Genomic DNA, 13,938 nt, shown 5'->3' with positions numbered 1-13,938 from the left:
AAAGATTCTGCTACTGTTGTTGAGCTGACAAAAATTGCTGAAGAGAAAGATAGGAGGGTGAATGAGCTTTCCTCCTCTTTGAAATCTAAAAACTTTGAATTGGAAAATGCTAGGAGTCAACAGGAGGCAATGGGGAAAGAAGTAAATGACTTAAAATCACAAAATAGTCAGCTAGTTGCTCACATAGGTGAATTGGAGACTGAAGTATACGAGTCTTTTTGCACAAGGGTTTGAACGGTCTGTGGCGAAGGTCAGGGCCTTGTTCCCTGAGGTTGATGTAGAGAAATTGGATGTGACAAAAATTATTGTTGATGGGAAGCTGGTTGATGACGAGGTGTTGGTTGAAGAGAAAGAAGATGGCTCCAACATCGGAGAGAAAGATGACTGAATTTGTAATAGTTAGGACTTTCTTTTTTGGTTTTTGAATTTTGAACTTTGTTGGGATTTGTTTCCGATTTTACTTCATCGGTTTGTTTATTCTGTTTGACCTTTTTTCGAGAATGAAACTCGGGTCAAGTTTGTTTCTTTTACTGGTTAGGTAGTATTAAAACAGATGTATGAATTTTAGACTTATAAAAATGTTGCAGAAGTTTGTAACTTATTTACACAAAGGTGTCAAAAAGTACAAAATTTGTAATTGGCATCCGGCCTCGTTAAAACCTTTTCTGAGTAAAAACCCAATGTGGGTGAAAAAGCTAATGAGAAGCAAAAAGAGTACCATCATGTGCCCTTTTGGACCTAAGATATGTACAACCTTAGTGATGAATCGTTCCACGTTCCTGAGACTCGGTCTCCCTTGAGTGTTTGTAATGAGTAATGTAACACCCTACCACACAGAGCCTTATGCTTAAGTCGTAAAGCAGAGGTGGCGATGTATTACGACTTCTAAAAGAAAAAGACTTAAATAAATATAGTTGAAAATAATTTTATGACGAGGCCCCTTGAAGAATAAGCTAATCAAAAGCGAAAACAGAAAATCGTATTACACTTGTACGTATAAGCGTAAATAGAATGGACAAGGTCAAAGAAAGCTGAAAACATAATATACATATCAGAGTTCCAAAATACAGATATCAAGCTCCATACTCGACCTGCGAAGCTAAGGCCGGCCAGAGTATATATATATATATACAACCCAAAATAAAACTTAAACTACAAAATAAACACTTGTATCTCCAAGTCAACCTCTAGGAGGGACAAAATACAAAATATACATGTGGAGATTCTATAAACATATATATATAGCCTAAAACAAAATATGACAGTCCAAAAGATAGTTCTTCGCTTGTAAGGAGGGTCTCCAGACGCTCAACGAGGTGCCTCTCGACCTGTATATGAAAAACAACAGAATATATATGGAATGAGAACCGAAGGTTCTCAGTATGGTAAAGGTGCCCACATAGTTAATATAAAAGGTCCCAGGAAAGGCAGATGCATTCCTAGAACTTCAACACTCAGATTTCAGCCTAAAGACCCAACTAAACCAGAAATTATGTAAGTTATCTAAGGTATTCAAGTTCTAAAACCAACTTTAACTTAACACTTCACTTTCTATTTCTTTCAACCCTCAGAAATTACCGGTGGAACAACCCTCGTCACTCCTCTGCCAGACAAGAGGTCTCTTAGTTGCACAGACAAACAATACAAGCAAGGAAAACACAAATAGAATGCAGTTACAGCAAATAAAACATATAGCAAGTAGACATAGTAATTCAAATAGGCAAATCCAAGTAATGCAAATTCAAACAAAGCAAACAAATGCATATGATGTATGCCTGCTCTATGGCTGATGAACTCATCTGTCGGTTATACAGTCAACCCGACATGTCCTGGTAGCTAACCATTGGACAGAACACCAAACACGGAGCAAGTGGGACAACGCTGCAACCCTTGCATCTTACCCGCGTACCCGGAGCAGGGGACATACTCACCACTTCCTCTTACCCAAGTGGTGTTACAGTTCTCGACCCAGAGCAAGCGGTGATAGAACTCAGTCCTTGCATCTTACCCGAAGCCTAGAACTCTTATCCAGAGCAAGTGGATAACACCACTGCATCTTACCCGGCTTATCGACTCTTACCCGGAGCAAGTGGATAATACCACTGCATCTTACCCGGAGTTGCATTCAGAAATTTATTCTTATTATCATTACAATTCATTCATATTCATTTAATTTCATAATCAATCTCAATTCTCATCATTCTTCTTCCTCATAATCAATCTCATCATCAAACACACCTCATCTCAGCCACATTTTATTACTATTATCATTATCATCATCATTTGCTTCTTATTCAACATTTCATACTCAAACAACAATTCATTATTTTCTAAATAAAACAAACTCAAAACTTAAGTCTTTTCTTGATAACTCAAAATCAAATTATAAAATCCTTAAACCCAAATCTTTCTAAATAACCATTTCAAACAAAACCTCCAATTTCTATAAAAACTTCGACAGCACCTCCTCTAAAACTCGGACTTCTGTCACCCTTCAAGGGTCCCAACCACCAAACCAAACACCTCTCAATTACTCAAATCATTTCCAGTATCAAATTATTTCAAAATCACACTAATTTTCAATATTAAATCTTTTTCCAAAACCAACCAACTCCAATAACAAACCGTTCACAAAATCGAATCACTCATCATAAATCATTTACACAATCCATCAATAATTCATTTAGTTCATTCCTATCTTAAGGTATTCTGGCCTAAGTTTTCACGTGACATCAAACATTAACTATGAGAAACCAAAACCATACCTTTTCCGATTCCTCCTTAAGCTCAGAACACCTCAAAAACCTCTCCTTTCACTAGCTTCAAGCCTCCAAACGTCAATTTCTCAAACCTAATTACTCGGATTTCGTTCCAAACTGTCCCAATTGAACTCTGAATCAACCAGAACACAATCTATTTCACACAATATCACTATAATCATCATAGAGTTCACTAATTCAATGATTCACAAGGGTTTAACAGTTTCTTACCTTATCCACGAATCAATTGGACAAAACTCAATGATTATCCGTTGCTAGAGTTCACCTAAACCATCAAAATCATTTAATTCCTCAATACCCAAACCCTAAAATTTCGAAATTGAGGAGAAGGAAAAATGAGGAAAAATGATAATTTCTTACCACTTTGTTCAGATAGAATTGAAGAGAATTCCGAGACGAACACGTGACCACTGACGGCTCGTCAATCGGAGCTCCGGATCGAAAGTTACGTGAAATTAAAATTGAAACAAGGGTTTCGGTGTTTTTGTCAAGCTCTTCTCTCATTCAGCGCATCTCTTCGGTGAAAAATGAAAGAGAAGGCTTCGTATGGTATTTCATGGGTTGAGCTTTGGGTCGATTTAGGCCCGGTCCAACTAATTCGGTCCGTTGACTCGGTTTTGGACCAAAATCTTTAAAATTAGTGTCAAAACTTATATTTTAATTTTTTTACTTCATTAAACTATAAAATTTAATTTTTCAATTTTATTAATTAATAATTAATTTATTAGTTAACTATTTACTAATTACCTGGGGTTTACAAGTAAGTCCCCATTCTTAGTGGCTTGACTATTCTGTAGGGTCCATCCCATGTAGCTGCTAGTTTGTCATGACTAGTGGTTCGCCTAGCTTCCTCTATTTTCCGTAAGACAAGGTCTCCCTCTTGGAAAACTGCGGGATCACCTTCTTGTTATATCTTTGCCGCATCAATTATTGTATCACCTTTTGCCTTAGAGATGCTTCTTCTCTGTATTCCTCTATCATGTCTAGCTTGATTGTCCGTGCTTGATCATTGGCATCGTTTATATGGAGGTTGACCCTTAATGTGGGATTGGCAATCTCTACTAGAATTATTGCCTCTGCATTATACACTAGCCTAAAGGTGGTTTCCCTGTGACTAAGTGAATGATGGTGTTATAAGCCCATAACACCTCTGGGACCAAGTCTGCCAATTATCCTTTTACATCGCCGAGCTTTTTTTGCAGGGCTTGTATGATGACTTAGTTGACTGTTTTTGCATGGCTGTTTTGCAGAACTTTTTAATTTATAGATTATGATATTAAAATAAAAAATAAAGGTCATTTTTAATGACTTTTAGTTTTAATGCTGTTAAATAAGATTAATTTATTAATTTTTAATATATATTTTTTACAAAAAAAATTAATTATTCTATTAATTTTTATAATTTTATTAAATTTTTAATTATAATATTTATATTTTTTATTTTTAATTAAATTCTTACATTATTTTTAATTTTATAATTAAGTCTTTTTTAATATAAATAATATTAGAAATAACTGAATATTTTTTTATAAATTTAAAATAGTTATAATTAAAAATTTAACTAGATATTTGATCGTATAAATTTTTAAAAAAATATTCTATTAATTTTAGAATCTAATTAAAAATGGTGTGAAATTATAAAAAACAAATGAGTAATTAAGTAAAAAAAAAGAACGATTTTATTAGGTAAATAATGACTTTTGTAAATAATGTGAATAATGAGCTTTAGAATTGACCCAATAAAATAAAAAAACATTCTATCCCAAATTATTTTTTAAACATTAACATTAAAATAACTATCTACACACTTAATAAATTAAATATTCAGCTATTACTAATTGTACATGAATAAATCGAATAAAAAAATAACTATTTAATTAAAAATATAAACATAATCATTTACATACCTATTAAATTAGACATCTAATATATTCATACTTCATATTAGATACATTATTCACATGGTTTAATATTCTAATAGTCTACCTATACTTTTCCAAAAAATAATAGCGTATATACCCTAGAAACTGAAATCGATAAACCACCGCCAAACACCGCACCTGGTCCCTGCAACCAACAAAACGAACAAACAAACAAACAAGGCACGAATACGATCCCTGTTTCAGTGTTTCTACTTTCTAGGGTTTAACTTCGTTAGGGTTTTTGAGCTCACCTCCATTGATTTCCGAAGATTCGCTTTAATCAAAGATGGGAAAGAACGATAACCAGAAGACAGGGCTCGGGAGAGCCCTTGTGAAGCACCACAACAAGATGGTACAGCAGACCAAGGACAAGAACCGCTTCTACAAGAAGAAGTTTCTAGAATCGTTCACCGAAGTCTCCGATATCGACGCCATTCTTGAACAATCTGAGGAGCTTCTAGAACAAGAGCTAGAAGAACCCACCTTCCTCCCTGATCGCACCGCCGCACCCGCCCTTGTAATCAATTTGTGAGTCTTTTATTGTTGTTTAATTTCAATGAACATGTTGGTGAAGTGTAAGAGTGATTTATTTGGCGAAAAGCTAGTAATATGCTTGGATGGACATTGTGTTTGAAATAGCTTAGAATCAAAATCGTATTGGGAGAAATAATCATTTTTGATATAGCATATTAAGAAAAAGCTAAGCATGCATGCTGCAGCCAAAAAAATTAGCATTGTGTTTATTGTGAAGAGTTTGTAACTATTAGTTTGTGTGTTTGTTTGATTTATTTGAGAGTAGGGATCCAGGATCAGGTTCTGGTGACATGTTGACGCCTGAAGAGATGAGGGAGCAGCAAAAAAGGGAGGAGGCACTGCATGCTAGCAGTCTCAGAGTTCCGCGCAGGCATGCATTTTCTTTTATCAGGAGTAATTAATTCTCCTTTGATTGGTTTTGTTTTAGCTCACTGCTTTGTTTTTTTTGGCCTCTAGTTTAGGCCACCATGGAGTGCTGACATGTCGGTTGAGGAGCTTGATGCAAACGAAAGACAAGCGTTCTTGGCTTGGCGTCGCAACCTGGCAAGGTTAGATTCGTATATGCGGTTTATTTTGTGGTGGTATTGATTTTAGTAAGTGCAAAATGATGAACGTCTTAGTTAACGGGAAAAGGAATATCATTTGCCTGTAGTGTTAGTTATAAACGATGAATTCTGTTAGTGGCATATCAAAATAATAAAAAGTATGTATATTTGTTTAAATTCATATCGGTAGCATGATGATGTTTCAGACTTGAGGAAAATAAGAAGCTCATTCTTACTCCATTTGAGAAAAATCTTGATATCTGGAGACAGCTCTGGCGGGTTGTTGAACGCAGTGATTTGGTGAGTTTGATTGATCCTAGATGTTTAACTTTGGAATTTATACTTCACGATTGTTAAAGTATTCCAATTTTTTTTTCTTTTCTTTTTCTTTTTCAATTCAAGTTTGCATGAGTTTGGTTAACACCTATGTTGCACAAATGCTGTCTGGTCTTTTGTTGTTTTTGATTTAACTGTATTTATTACATTGCATAGAGTTCAAGCCTCTCTTTTGATTAACTCTTGTTTTTTTTTTTTTTTTTGGGTTCGGTTTTGACCAAGTATAATAACCTACTTGTTATCCCTCTGAAATTAATGTAAATGTATTATTTTCTACCTACTTTCATAAGGGTATTTACCGTGAGAGTATTTCATAATTCTGTTTTTAATTATTTCAGATACTGTATTTGTATAGAAATATAGTTAATGCATTAACCTTTTTCTGCTAAATCTCTTTGTTTTTTCTTTATGTGCAAGAATTATTGATGATTATAACCTCACCCTCTCACACTTTCTTATCAGCTTGTTATGGTGGTCGATTCTCGTGATCCCCTGTTCTATCGCTGTCCTGATCTTGAGGTAATATGCTTTTTGGTATTTTGGTCTTTTTTCTTCCTCAAAGGAATGCTTACTTGACAAGTCTGGAGTAGAGTTCACTAGCTCTGTAGCAAACCTGACTATCTAAGCTATGACTGAAGGTTACAACATGAAAAATGATCGGAAGCCATAATTCATCTTTCTAATTATCTTCTTAACTTCTAATAAAGAAAATTTTGAATTTTTTTTTATCTTTTCAAAAATAGCATATATATTTGAATTTTTACTCATTTAAGTATTGGGTGGATAATTAGGAGGATGAATTAGGATTCTAATAATTCCTCTTAAAAAAATAAATAAATATAGAAAATGTTTGTACTGGATTTCTTTTGCAGCAGCTTTAGTGTCGGGACATTCAAGGAAGTCACAACTTTGATTTTTGCCAGATATATGTCTTAGATCTGTTTATCTTACTCTGAAGCATCCTTATCTGTTGTAAGAACCATTCTGTGTTATGTATGCCATGCATGATCTGTTGTTCTTTGCCTTTACTTTGGGACAGGCTTATGCACGAGAGGTTGATGAGCATAAACGCACTCTGCTTTTGATTAATAAGGCAGATCTTCTACCTGCTTCTATCAGGTCCAAATGTCCCACTTAGGGTTTATACGGTATCAGATCATTGAACGTTACTTTTTATCTTGCTTAGAATCTGATTTTGTCTTCCCTTTTTCTTCTACAGAGAGAAGTGGGCAGAATACTTTCGTGCTCATGATATTTTGTTCATTTTCTGGTCTGCTAAAGCTGCTTCTGCAGCTCTGGAATGCAAAAAGCTGGGTTCATCTCAGGAGGCTGTTAACACTGGGGAACCAATAACCCAGATACAAAGATATATGGAAGGGATGAGCTCTTGGCACGTTTACAATCAGAGGCAGAAGAGATTGTTGAAATGAGGAGAAATTCAAGCTCCTCTGACACAGGGCCATCTAACATCAAAGCATCGGGTGAAAATGCTGCTGGTAATTCATCATCAAGTAATGTAATTGTGGGATTTGTTGGATATCCTAATGTGGGGAAAAGTTCAACCATCAATGCTCTTGTCGGTCAAAAAAGGGCTGGTGTCACCTCTACTCCGGGAAAAACAAAGCACTTCCAGACATTAATTATTTCTGACAAACTTACCCTTTGTGATTGCCCTGGATTAGTTTTTCCGTCATTCTCAAGCTCCAGATATGAGATGGTTGCTTGTGGAGTGCTGCCTATCGATAGGATGACTGAACACAGGGAGTCTGTCCAAGTTGTAGCCAATAGAGTCCCAAGACATGTCATAGAGGATGTTTATAAAATCACTCTTCCAAAGCCTAAGCCGTATGAACCACAATCCCGGCCCCCTTTGGCATCCGAGCTTTTGAGAGCATATTGTGCATCTCGTGGCTATGTCTCCTCTAGTGGGCTGCCTGATGAAACTAGGGCTGCTCGTCAGATCCTGAAAGATTACATTGATGGGAAGCTGCCTCACTTCCAATTGCCCCCGGGTAGGTTAAACGAAGAGCTGCATGTGGAAGATCACATGGGACAACATGACTTGGCTAACTTGCATGAGTCAGATTCATCTGGTATTGAACAGTCCTCAGATGTTGAGAGCGAGGTTACACCAAATCTTGATCACATATTGGACGACCTCAATTCGTTTGACATGGCCAATGGACTTGCTTCAAAGAAAGTTACTGTCAAGAAACCAAAGGCGTCGTCTCATAAGCACCATAAGAAGCCTCAGAGGAAGAAGGATCGTTCATGGAGGGCAGGGAATGATGATGGTGATGGCATGCCGGTTGCAGGAGTCTTTCAGAAACCAGTAAATACTGGTCCTACGAAGGTCTGATCGGGTTATATGATGCCCTATGATTTTTGTACATCACCTTAGTTTGACCACATGTACATTTTATGAGGTGTTGAAATGATGTTTTGTTTGTTTGTAAGGCATTGCAGAAATAGATCATTGTAGGCAATTTCTCTCTCTGAGGCTTGCCACATATGAGGAAGTTTTTATTTGGGAGAAAGCTATGTGCCTATGTATTGACTGCCATAAGTTATTGTTCCAACATTAATGTTATGAAAACACTGTTATAGGATACCCCACTCCTCCCTCCCCCCCCCTCTTTTTGTCTGGATGGCATAGGATTGAAAATAAAATAATTTGATAGGTAAATTACAACTTGAAAAATGTAGTACCAACTACCAAGGCATTGCCTAATGATACAGGATACTAGGTACTACTAAGCTGAGAAACTATTCTCTTATCCTTTGTTCATTTAAGTAGATAATCTCAAATCGAAGGGAAAGCCTGTCTGCCATTCGAAAGAAATTTATCTCGTTATAATAATAAAATATTTTTTTCCTGTTTCTGAAATTGATAGTTGCTTTTGTTTTTGTTTTTGTTTTGTCACCTTATTTCAATTATTCTCAATACTGCAGGAGATCGAAATTATAACACCTTTGTTTATCCCTGTCACCCTATAAATTACCTTATCGGGTGAGATCTTAATGGGTTCGAGTAAAACTTGGTATTATAACACTAAGTCCTTTTTCCACTATGAGAAATTCTCATGAATTCTATCCGTGTCATATTCTGATGAGCAGGATTTTCTGTAGCACAAAGGCAAACTCAGAGCATACTTAATGACACTGGATAAGAAAGAAGGAAATAACACTAGCTAAGCTTTTAGAGAGAAAGAAGAAATTTAGAACATGTTGTGAAGTAGGAAAAATAGATATATTACAATGTTCGTTGAGATCTGAATACAACTGATATGAGCTCCTCTTTATATAGAGGTCTCTGAAGGATAACAATATCTTACATAATTTAAACAAGCCTATTATACAATGCTAGTTGGAGGATAAAGATAAACCTTATCTCTTTTTGACTTTACTTAGACACGTGACAGAGATTATTTTATTTTAGTACACTCAATAATTATACATAGTGGGGACATTTGTTTTAGTAAATGGATGGATTAAAATAATTTTTTGGAAGAGTTTCATCACCGTCTCAGAAAAATGATGTATCATCACATGCCAAATTGACTGTTCTAAGATCCACTCCGGATCTTGTAAATAGTTAAGCGGATCTTCAGTGTTCTCTTCGTTAGGAGCTTGAGCATTTTGCAGATATGAGTTATATGGGTTTGAATATGGACTTTCAGTATCATTGGGTATCCCTAAATCATTTCTGGTTAGACTTGGTGATAAGGCATATACTCTACCACTTTATATTTATTTTAAATATATTCTTAAATTTTTCTATTTTTATTATACTTTTTAAAAGTAATAATTATCCAAAATTCCAAATGGCCTAAATATAGCGCTTCGTGTCAGCATCTTACTTGCTGAGCTGTCATTAAGGTAAAGCACTCCTTAGAATCAGGAAACCGGTTAACACCGTTAAATCGCCTGACCAATCCTCGTTTGTTCCGGTTACTTATCCGCTCTGCCGCCGCCCTCCCCCCGTCATCCTAACAACCCCACTTTACCTTACCGGCTCATTCCGGTCACTGACCGCACTCCTTTTCTCTCTTTTTTCTAAACACAACGATCCTTAATCATTATTAATTAAATCCCCCGATAAACCACGACATTTCCGTAGAAATAAGAAAAAATAATTCCAGAGAATAAAATCAGAGAGAATGAGAGAGAAAAAGACACAATTGGTGTTCTTTAATTTTTAATTTTCAAGACAATTTTATATTAATTTTAGTTTTTGCGCTTTGGGGCCAGAGTGTATGTTTATGTTCTCCGTTCCGTTCCATTTCGGTTCCGTTCACCGCTTATTTTCTTTCGTTTCTAGTTTCGGACAGAAACAGAAATAGATAGATAGATACAGAAACAGTGAGCGAGAGAGAGAGAGAAACAGAACAAACCTAACCGAATTTCTCGGGAAAATTTTCGTGTAGTGTATTTTTTGTTATTTGTTTTGGTAATTGTTGGAATTGAAGACTGGAGGATTGTTCGAGTTAGGGTTTTTGAATTAAGTTGTTCCGTTTTGGAGGCGAGGTTATTCCTGCGGATTATTCTCGAACTGAATCGGTAATGTTGGTTTGGAGTGCGATTTCGCCGGAATTGTAACTACGATCTCGACGGAACTGCTCAAATCATAGGGTTGAAGCAATGGATGTTGATTCCTCGATGGTGCCGGAGGCTAATCACGATCCGGCGGCGCAAAACCACACGGCGGAAAGGGAGCAGCAGCAGCAGTTAAGGGAGTCTCCATCGCCTACGTCGTCGCCGCCGACTTCATCCTCCGTCGACGGGTCTCCGACGCATTCGCCGGCGAATCATCAGCAGCTGCAGGCGGCAGCTCAGGTGCAGCAGAGTCCGGTGGTTGGTCCGAGGTTGGCGCCAACTTACTCGGTGGTTGACGCGATTCTGGAGAAAAAGGAGGACGGTCCAGGGCCAAGGTGTGGCCACACGCTGACGGCGGTGGCTGCGGTTGGAGAAGAAGGCACACCAGGGTACATTGGTCCGCGGTTGATTCTGTTTGGCGGTGCCACCGCTCTGGAAGGGAATTCCGCAGCGTCAGGAGCTCCTGCTTCTCCTGGAAATGCTGGCATACGTATGTATTTTAACTTTCATAACTGTTTTCTTCTCTCGAGATGAATAAGTAGTTAAGATGATAAGTATTTTCAATTTTGGTATTGTTAGTTTGGTTAGAATATGGGAAATCTATTCTAAGCTGTGCGCTTTGCATGGTTGATGTGTTTTAAAGCTGAATTAAATTTTTAGCTGCGGGATTTGGGTTTTGTAGAGTTATTATCATGGATGTTTAAAAGCATAGCTTAACTAAGCACCGATTGAATTGTGGTTCTGAAGATACCTCTGTTTGTTTTGAATTTTCATTTTCTCTTTTCAGAATTTTAGAATTTTGTGAAGAAGTGGAGAGAAACTGTTTTATCTGTTAACATTTTTTCTGCCATGATTTTCTGGCCAGTTTAGTTTTCATCAGGCCACATGTGTTTTCATAGCTTAAGCTTTCTTGCATAACGACCTTTGACCAATATAGCAAGGCGTGGAAATGGAAATATGATGATAGAAGGGCGGTTTTTCAAGGCTGTTCAATTTTCACGGCGTCACCTTGATGTCTGATGGACTGTTTCTCTAGTTTTGGAGACTATTGCTCTCATAAGCCTTGCTTTGGATACTTTATTATCCTGGGAGTACAACTCAATAAAAAGTGTTGAGAACCCGTAGGTTCTTACCAGTTCACTGTTTGTTGACTTTGTTTCCTTTTTCCTTTATGGTTTGTAGATAAAATTGGAAGTTGGCTAAAGTTAAGTTTCATATTGCCGCATAGCTCTGTTCCCTCTTGTAGGGAACAAGAAGCTGTTGAGAAAAGAAAAACAACATTTCCTAGTGAACACTTAATTCCATTGGCTTTCTTTCCTTCCTTCAAGATAATTTCAAGCAATGGACTTACCGATTTGGTGATCCTTTATTTCATTTATATTTTTCAACTCCACTTCATTTTGTTATGTTCCACTCCAGTTGTGATATTTACTAGCTACATGCTCTTCATAGCATTGTTTTATCCATGTAGTCAGTTTCACCTATTAGGAAAATGTTTATTTGTTGTTGATTATGTTTTATTCTCATGAGCATGCCATAGCTTTTATCATATGTCTTCATCTATAGCAAGGTTGAGCATTGAACAATCCATCTTGCTGTGGATATTTCAATTCCCCCCCCCCCCCCACATAGTTGCTGATAGTGGTTTATTATGTAAACGTTCCTAAAAGCTTTGAATTTAACAAAATAAAATATTATTTCTGTTTAGAGTTTTTTTTTTTTTTTTATTTTTGTTGTCACATTTGTGTCATTTTTCTTATATTCTGAATCTTTAGTTTTTCAGTTGCAGTAATATGTTGTTTTAATAGTAAATTTACCCAAATCAGTTGACATAGTTTGTTTTAACAAATTTGATAGTTGGTTCCCCCCCCCCCCCCCCCTTAATTTTAATTATTGAATATACCTCTGTTCTATTTCTCAAGTCCAAGTCAAAATAGGTTGCTGCTGTTGTACATTATTTCTGGTTCATGCCAATATTGGAAACTAAGCACTGAAAACTTGATTGTGGGAAAAGTCTTAATTTGATAGACATTTTGCATCATCTGCTCATCTTCGTAGGGATACTGAAAGAAGAACACTGATATGCCTTGCTTTATGTGTCTATTTTTTTTTTTTTTTTTGGTTTTCTTTTCTGTTTTTTCATCTGATATTGGTTGGATCAATAATTTTTATGCTTGGATTTGATGATGACCTATTTTATTGGCTTTACAGGTTTAGCTGGTGCGACAGCTGATGTCCACTGTTATGACGTCTTAACTAAGAAATGGTCTAGGTAAGCTTTGGGCCAGGTTATCACCCTTGAGTTCCTTTTACTTGCTAGCTGTATCCAAACTCTGAAACAAAGGAACTAGTTCGCTTTACTATTCCTTTCTTTCCTTTCTCCTTATTTTCCTATCTCCCAACCATATTATAAGACTTAAAGGAAAGCTTGTATACCCTTTTTTACTTAACTTTTGTTCTAAAAAGGACAATATAATGCAGGATAACTCCTTTTGGAGAGCCTCCAACCCCAAGAGCTGCACATGTGGCGACTGCTGTGGGAACAATGGTAGTTATTCAGGTAGTGTGCCAAGGGTACTTCTACAATTATCTTAGTATTGATTATATCACTAGCCTAGTCCTTAGTGGAATATTTCATTGCTGAACAGGGTGGCATTGGTCCAGCTGGTTTGTCAGCTGAGGACCTTCATGTTCTTGATCTGACACAACAACGGCCACGATGGCATAGGTTAGGCTCGGAATGTATATTATATTCTTTTGAATTCCTTTTTACCTAAGGGTCTTTATCAGTTATATTGGGTTATGAATGTTGTGCCAGGGTTAATGTTCCAGGACCTGGACCAGGGCCACGTTATGGACATGTTATGGCTTTGGTGGGGCAGCGGTATCTCATGGCAATTGGAGGCAATGATGGTAACTACCCAAATGCTAGCTTTGTGACATTGTCTGCCTTGGGTGATTTTTCTTGCCTTTGTATCTAAATTTATTGTGTTTTTAAAGTTTCCCCCCTGCTTTCTAGGAAAGAGACCTTTAGCCGATGTATGGGCCTTAGACACAGCAGCCAAGCCTTATGAATGGCGCAAGTTGGAGCCCGAAGGAGAGGGTCCGCCTCCATGCATGTACTGTGTCCATGAACTCTACCTTTTCCTTTCTTTATCTAATATTTTGACCAAACTATGTTCATAACAATTTAAATAGTTGTAAATATTATGGCAATTTTCTGCT

The 13,938-nt window shown here is 36.7% G+C and overlaps 1 protein-coding gene, 1 long non-coding RNA gene and 1 pseudogene across 2 annotated transcripts; 2 read left to right on the top strand and 1 right to left on the bottom strand.

The window, feature by feature from the left end:
* Positions 1-1,029: 1,029 nt before the first annotated feature.
* On the bottom strand, positions 1,030-3,302 carry LOC112735790 (uncharacterized). Its single transcript, XR_003168539.3, has 4 exons — positions 3,141-3,302; positions 2,991-3,045; positions 2,766-2,913; positions 1,030-1,328 (listed from the first exon to the last, which is right to left on the bottom strand). It is a non-coding gene; the product is annotated as an uncharacterized lncRNA (long non-coding RNA).
* A 1,419-nt stretch (positions 3,303-4,721) lies between these two features.
* LOC112737473 (GTPase LSG1-2-like) lies at positions 4,722-8,726 on the top strand (annotated as a pseudogene).
* A 1,481-nt stretch (positions 8,727-10,207) lies between these two features.
* On the top strand, positions 10,208-13,928 carry LOC112737472 (serine/threonine-protein phosphatase BSL3). The gene is made up of 6 exons (XM_025787388.3): positions 10,208-11,203; positions 12,925-12,985; positions 13,195-13,273; positions 13,362-13,441; positions 13,532-13,626; positions 13,733-13,928. Exons 1-6 carry the CDS (start codon positions 10,759-10,761, stop codon positions 13,897-13,899), a joined length of 927 nt encoding a protein of 308 aa, XP_025643173.2. The 5' UTR covers positions 10,208-10,758; the 3' UTR covers positions 13,900-13,928.
* Positions 13,929-13,938: the final 10 nt, after the last annotated feature.

This window comes from Arachis hypogaea, chromosome 13 (genome assembly GCF_003086295.3).
Source record: "Arachis hypogaea cultivar Tifrunner chromosome 13, arahy.Tifrunner.gnm2.J5K5, whole genome shotgun sequence".
NCBI classification, from domain to species: domain Eukaryota; kingdom Viridiplantae; phylum Streptophyta; class Magnoliopsida; order Fabales; family Fabaceae; genus Arachis; species Arachis hypogaea.
Note: the sequence above shows the minus strand (reverse complement) of the source record. Positions and strands in the feature narration are given on the sequence as shown.

Bases quoted from the DNA above. Each gene is read 5' to 3' on its own strand.
- LOC112737472 (XM_025787388.3), top strand. From the start codon at position 10,759: ATGGATGTTGATTCCTCGATGGTGCCGGAGGCTAATCACGATCCGGCG. The intron at 13,442-13,531 runs GTTAGGCTCGGA...ATGTTGTGCCAG, and splicing joins CAACGGCCACGATGGCATAG to GGTTAATGTTCCAGGACCTG. The intron at 13,627-13,732 runs GTAACTACCCAA...CCTGCTTTCTAG, and splicing joins GGCAATTGGAGGCAATGATG to GAAAGAGACCTTTAGCCGAT.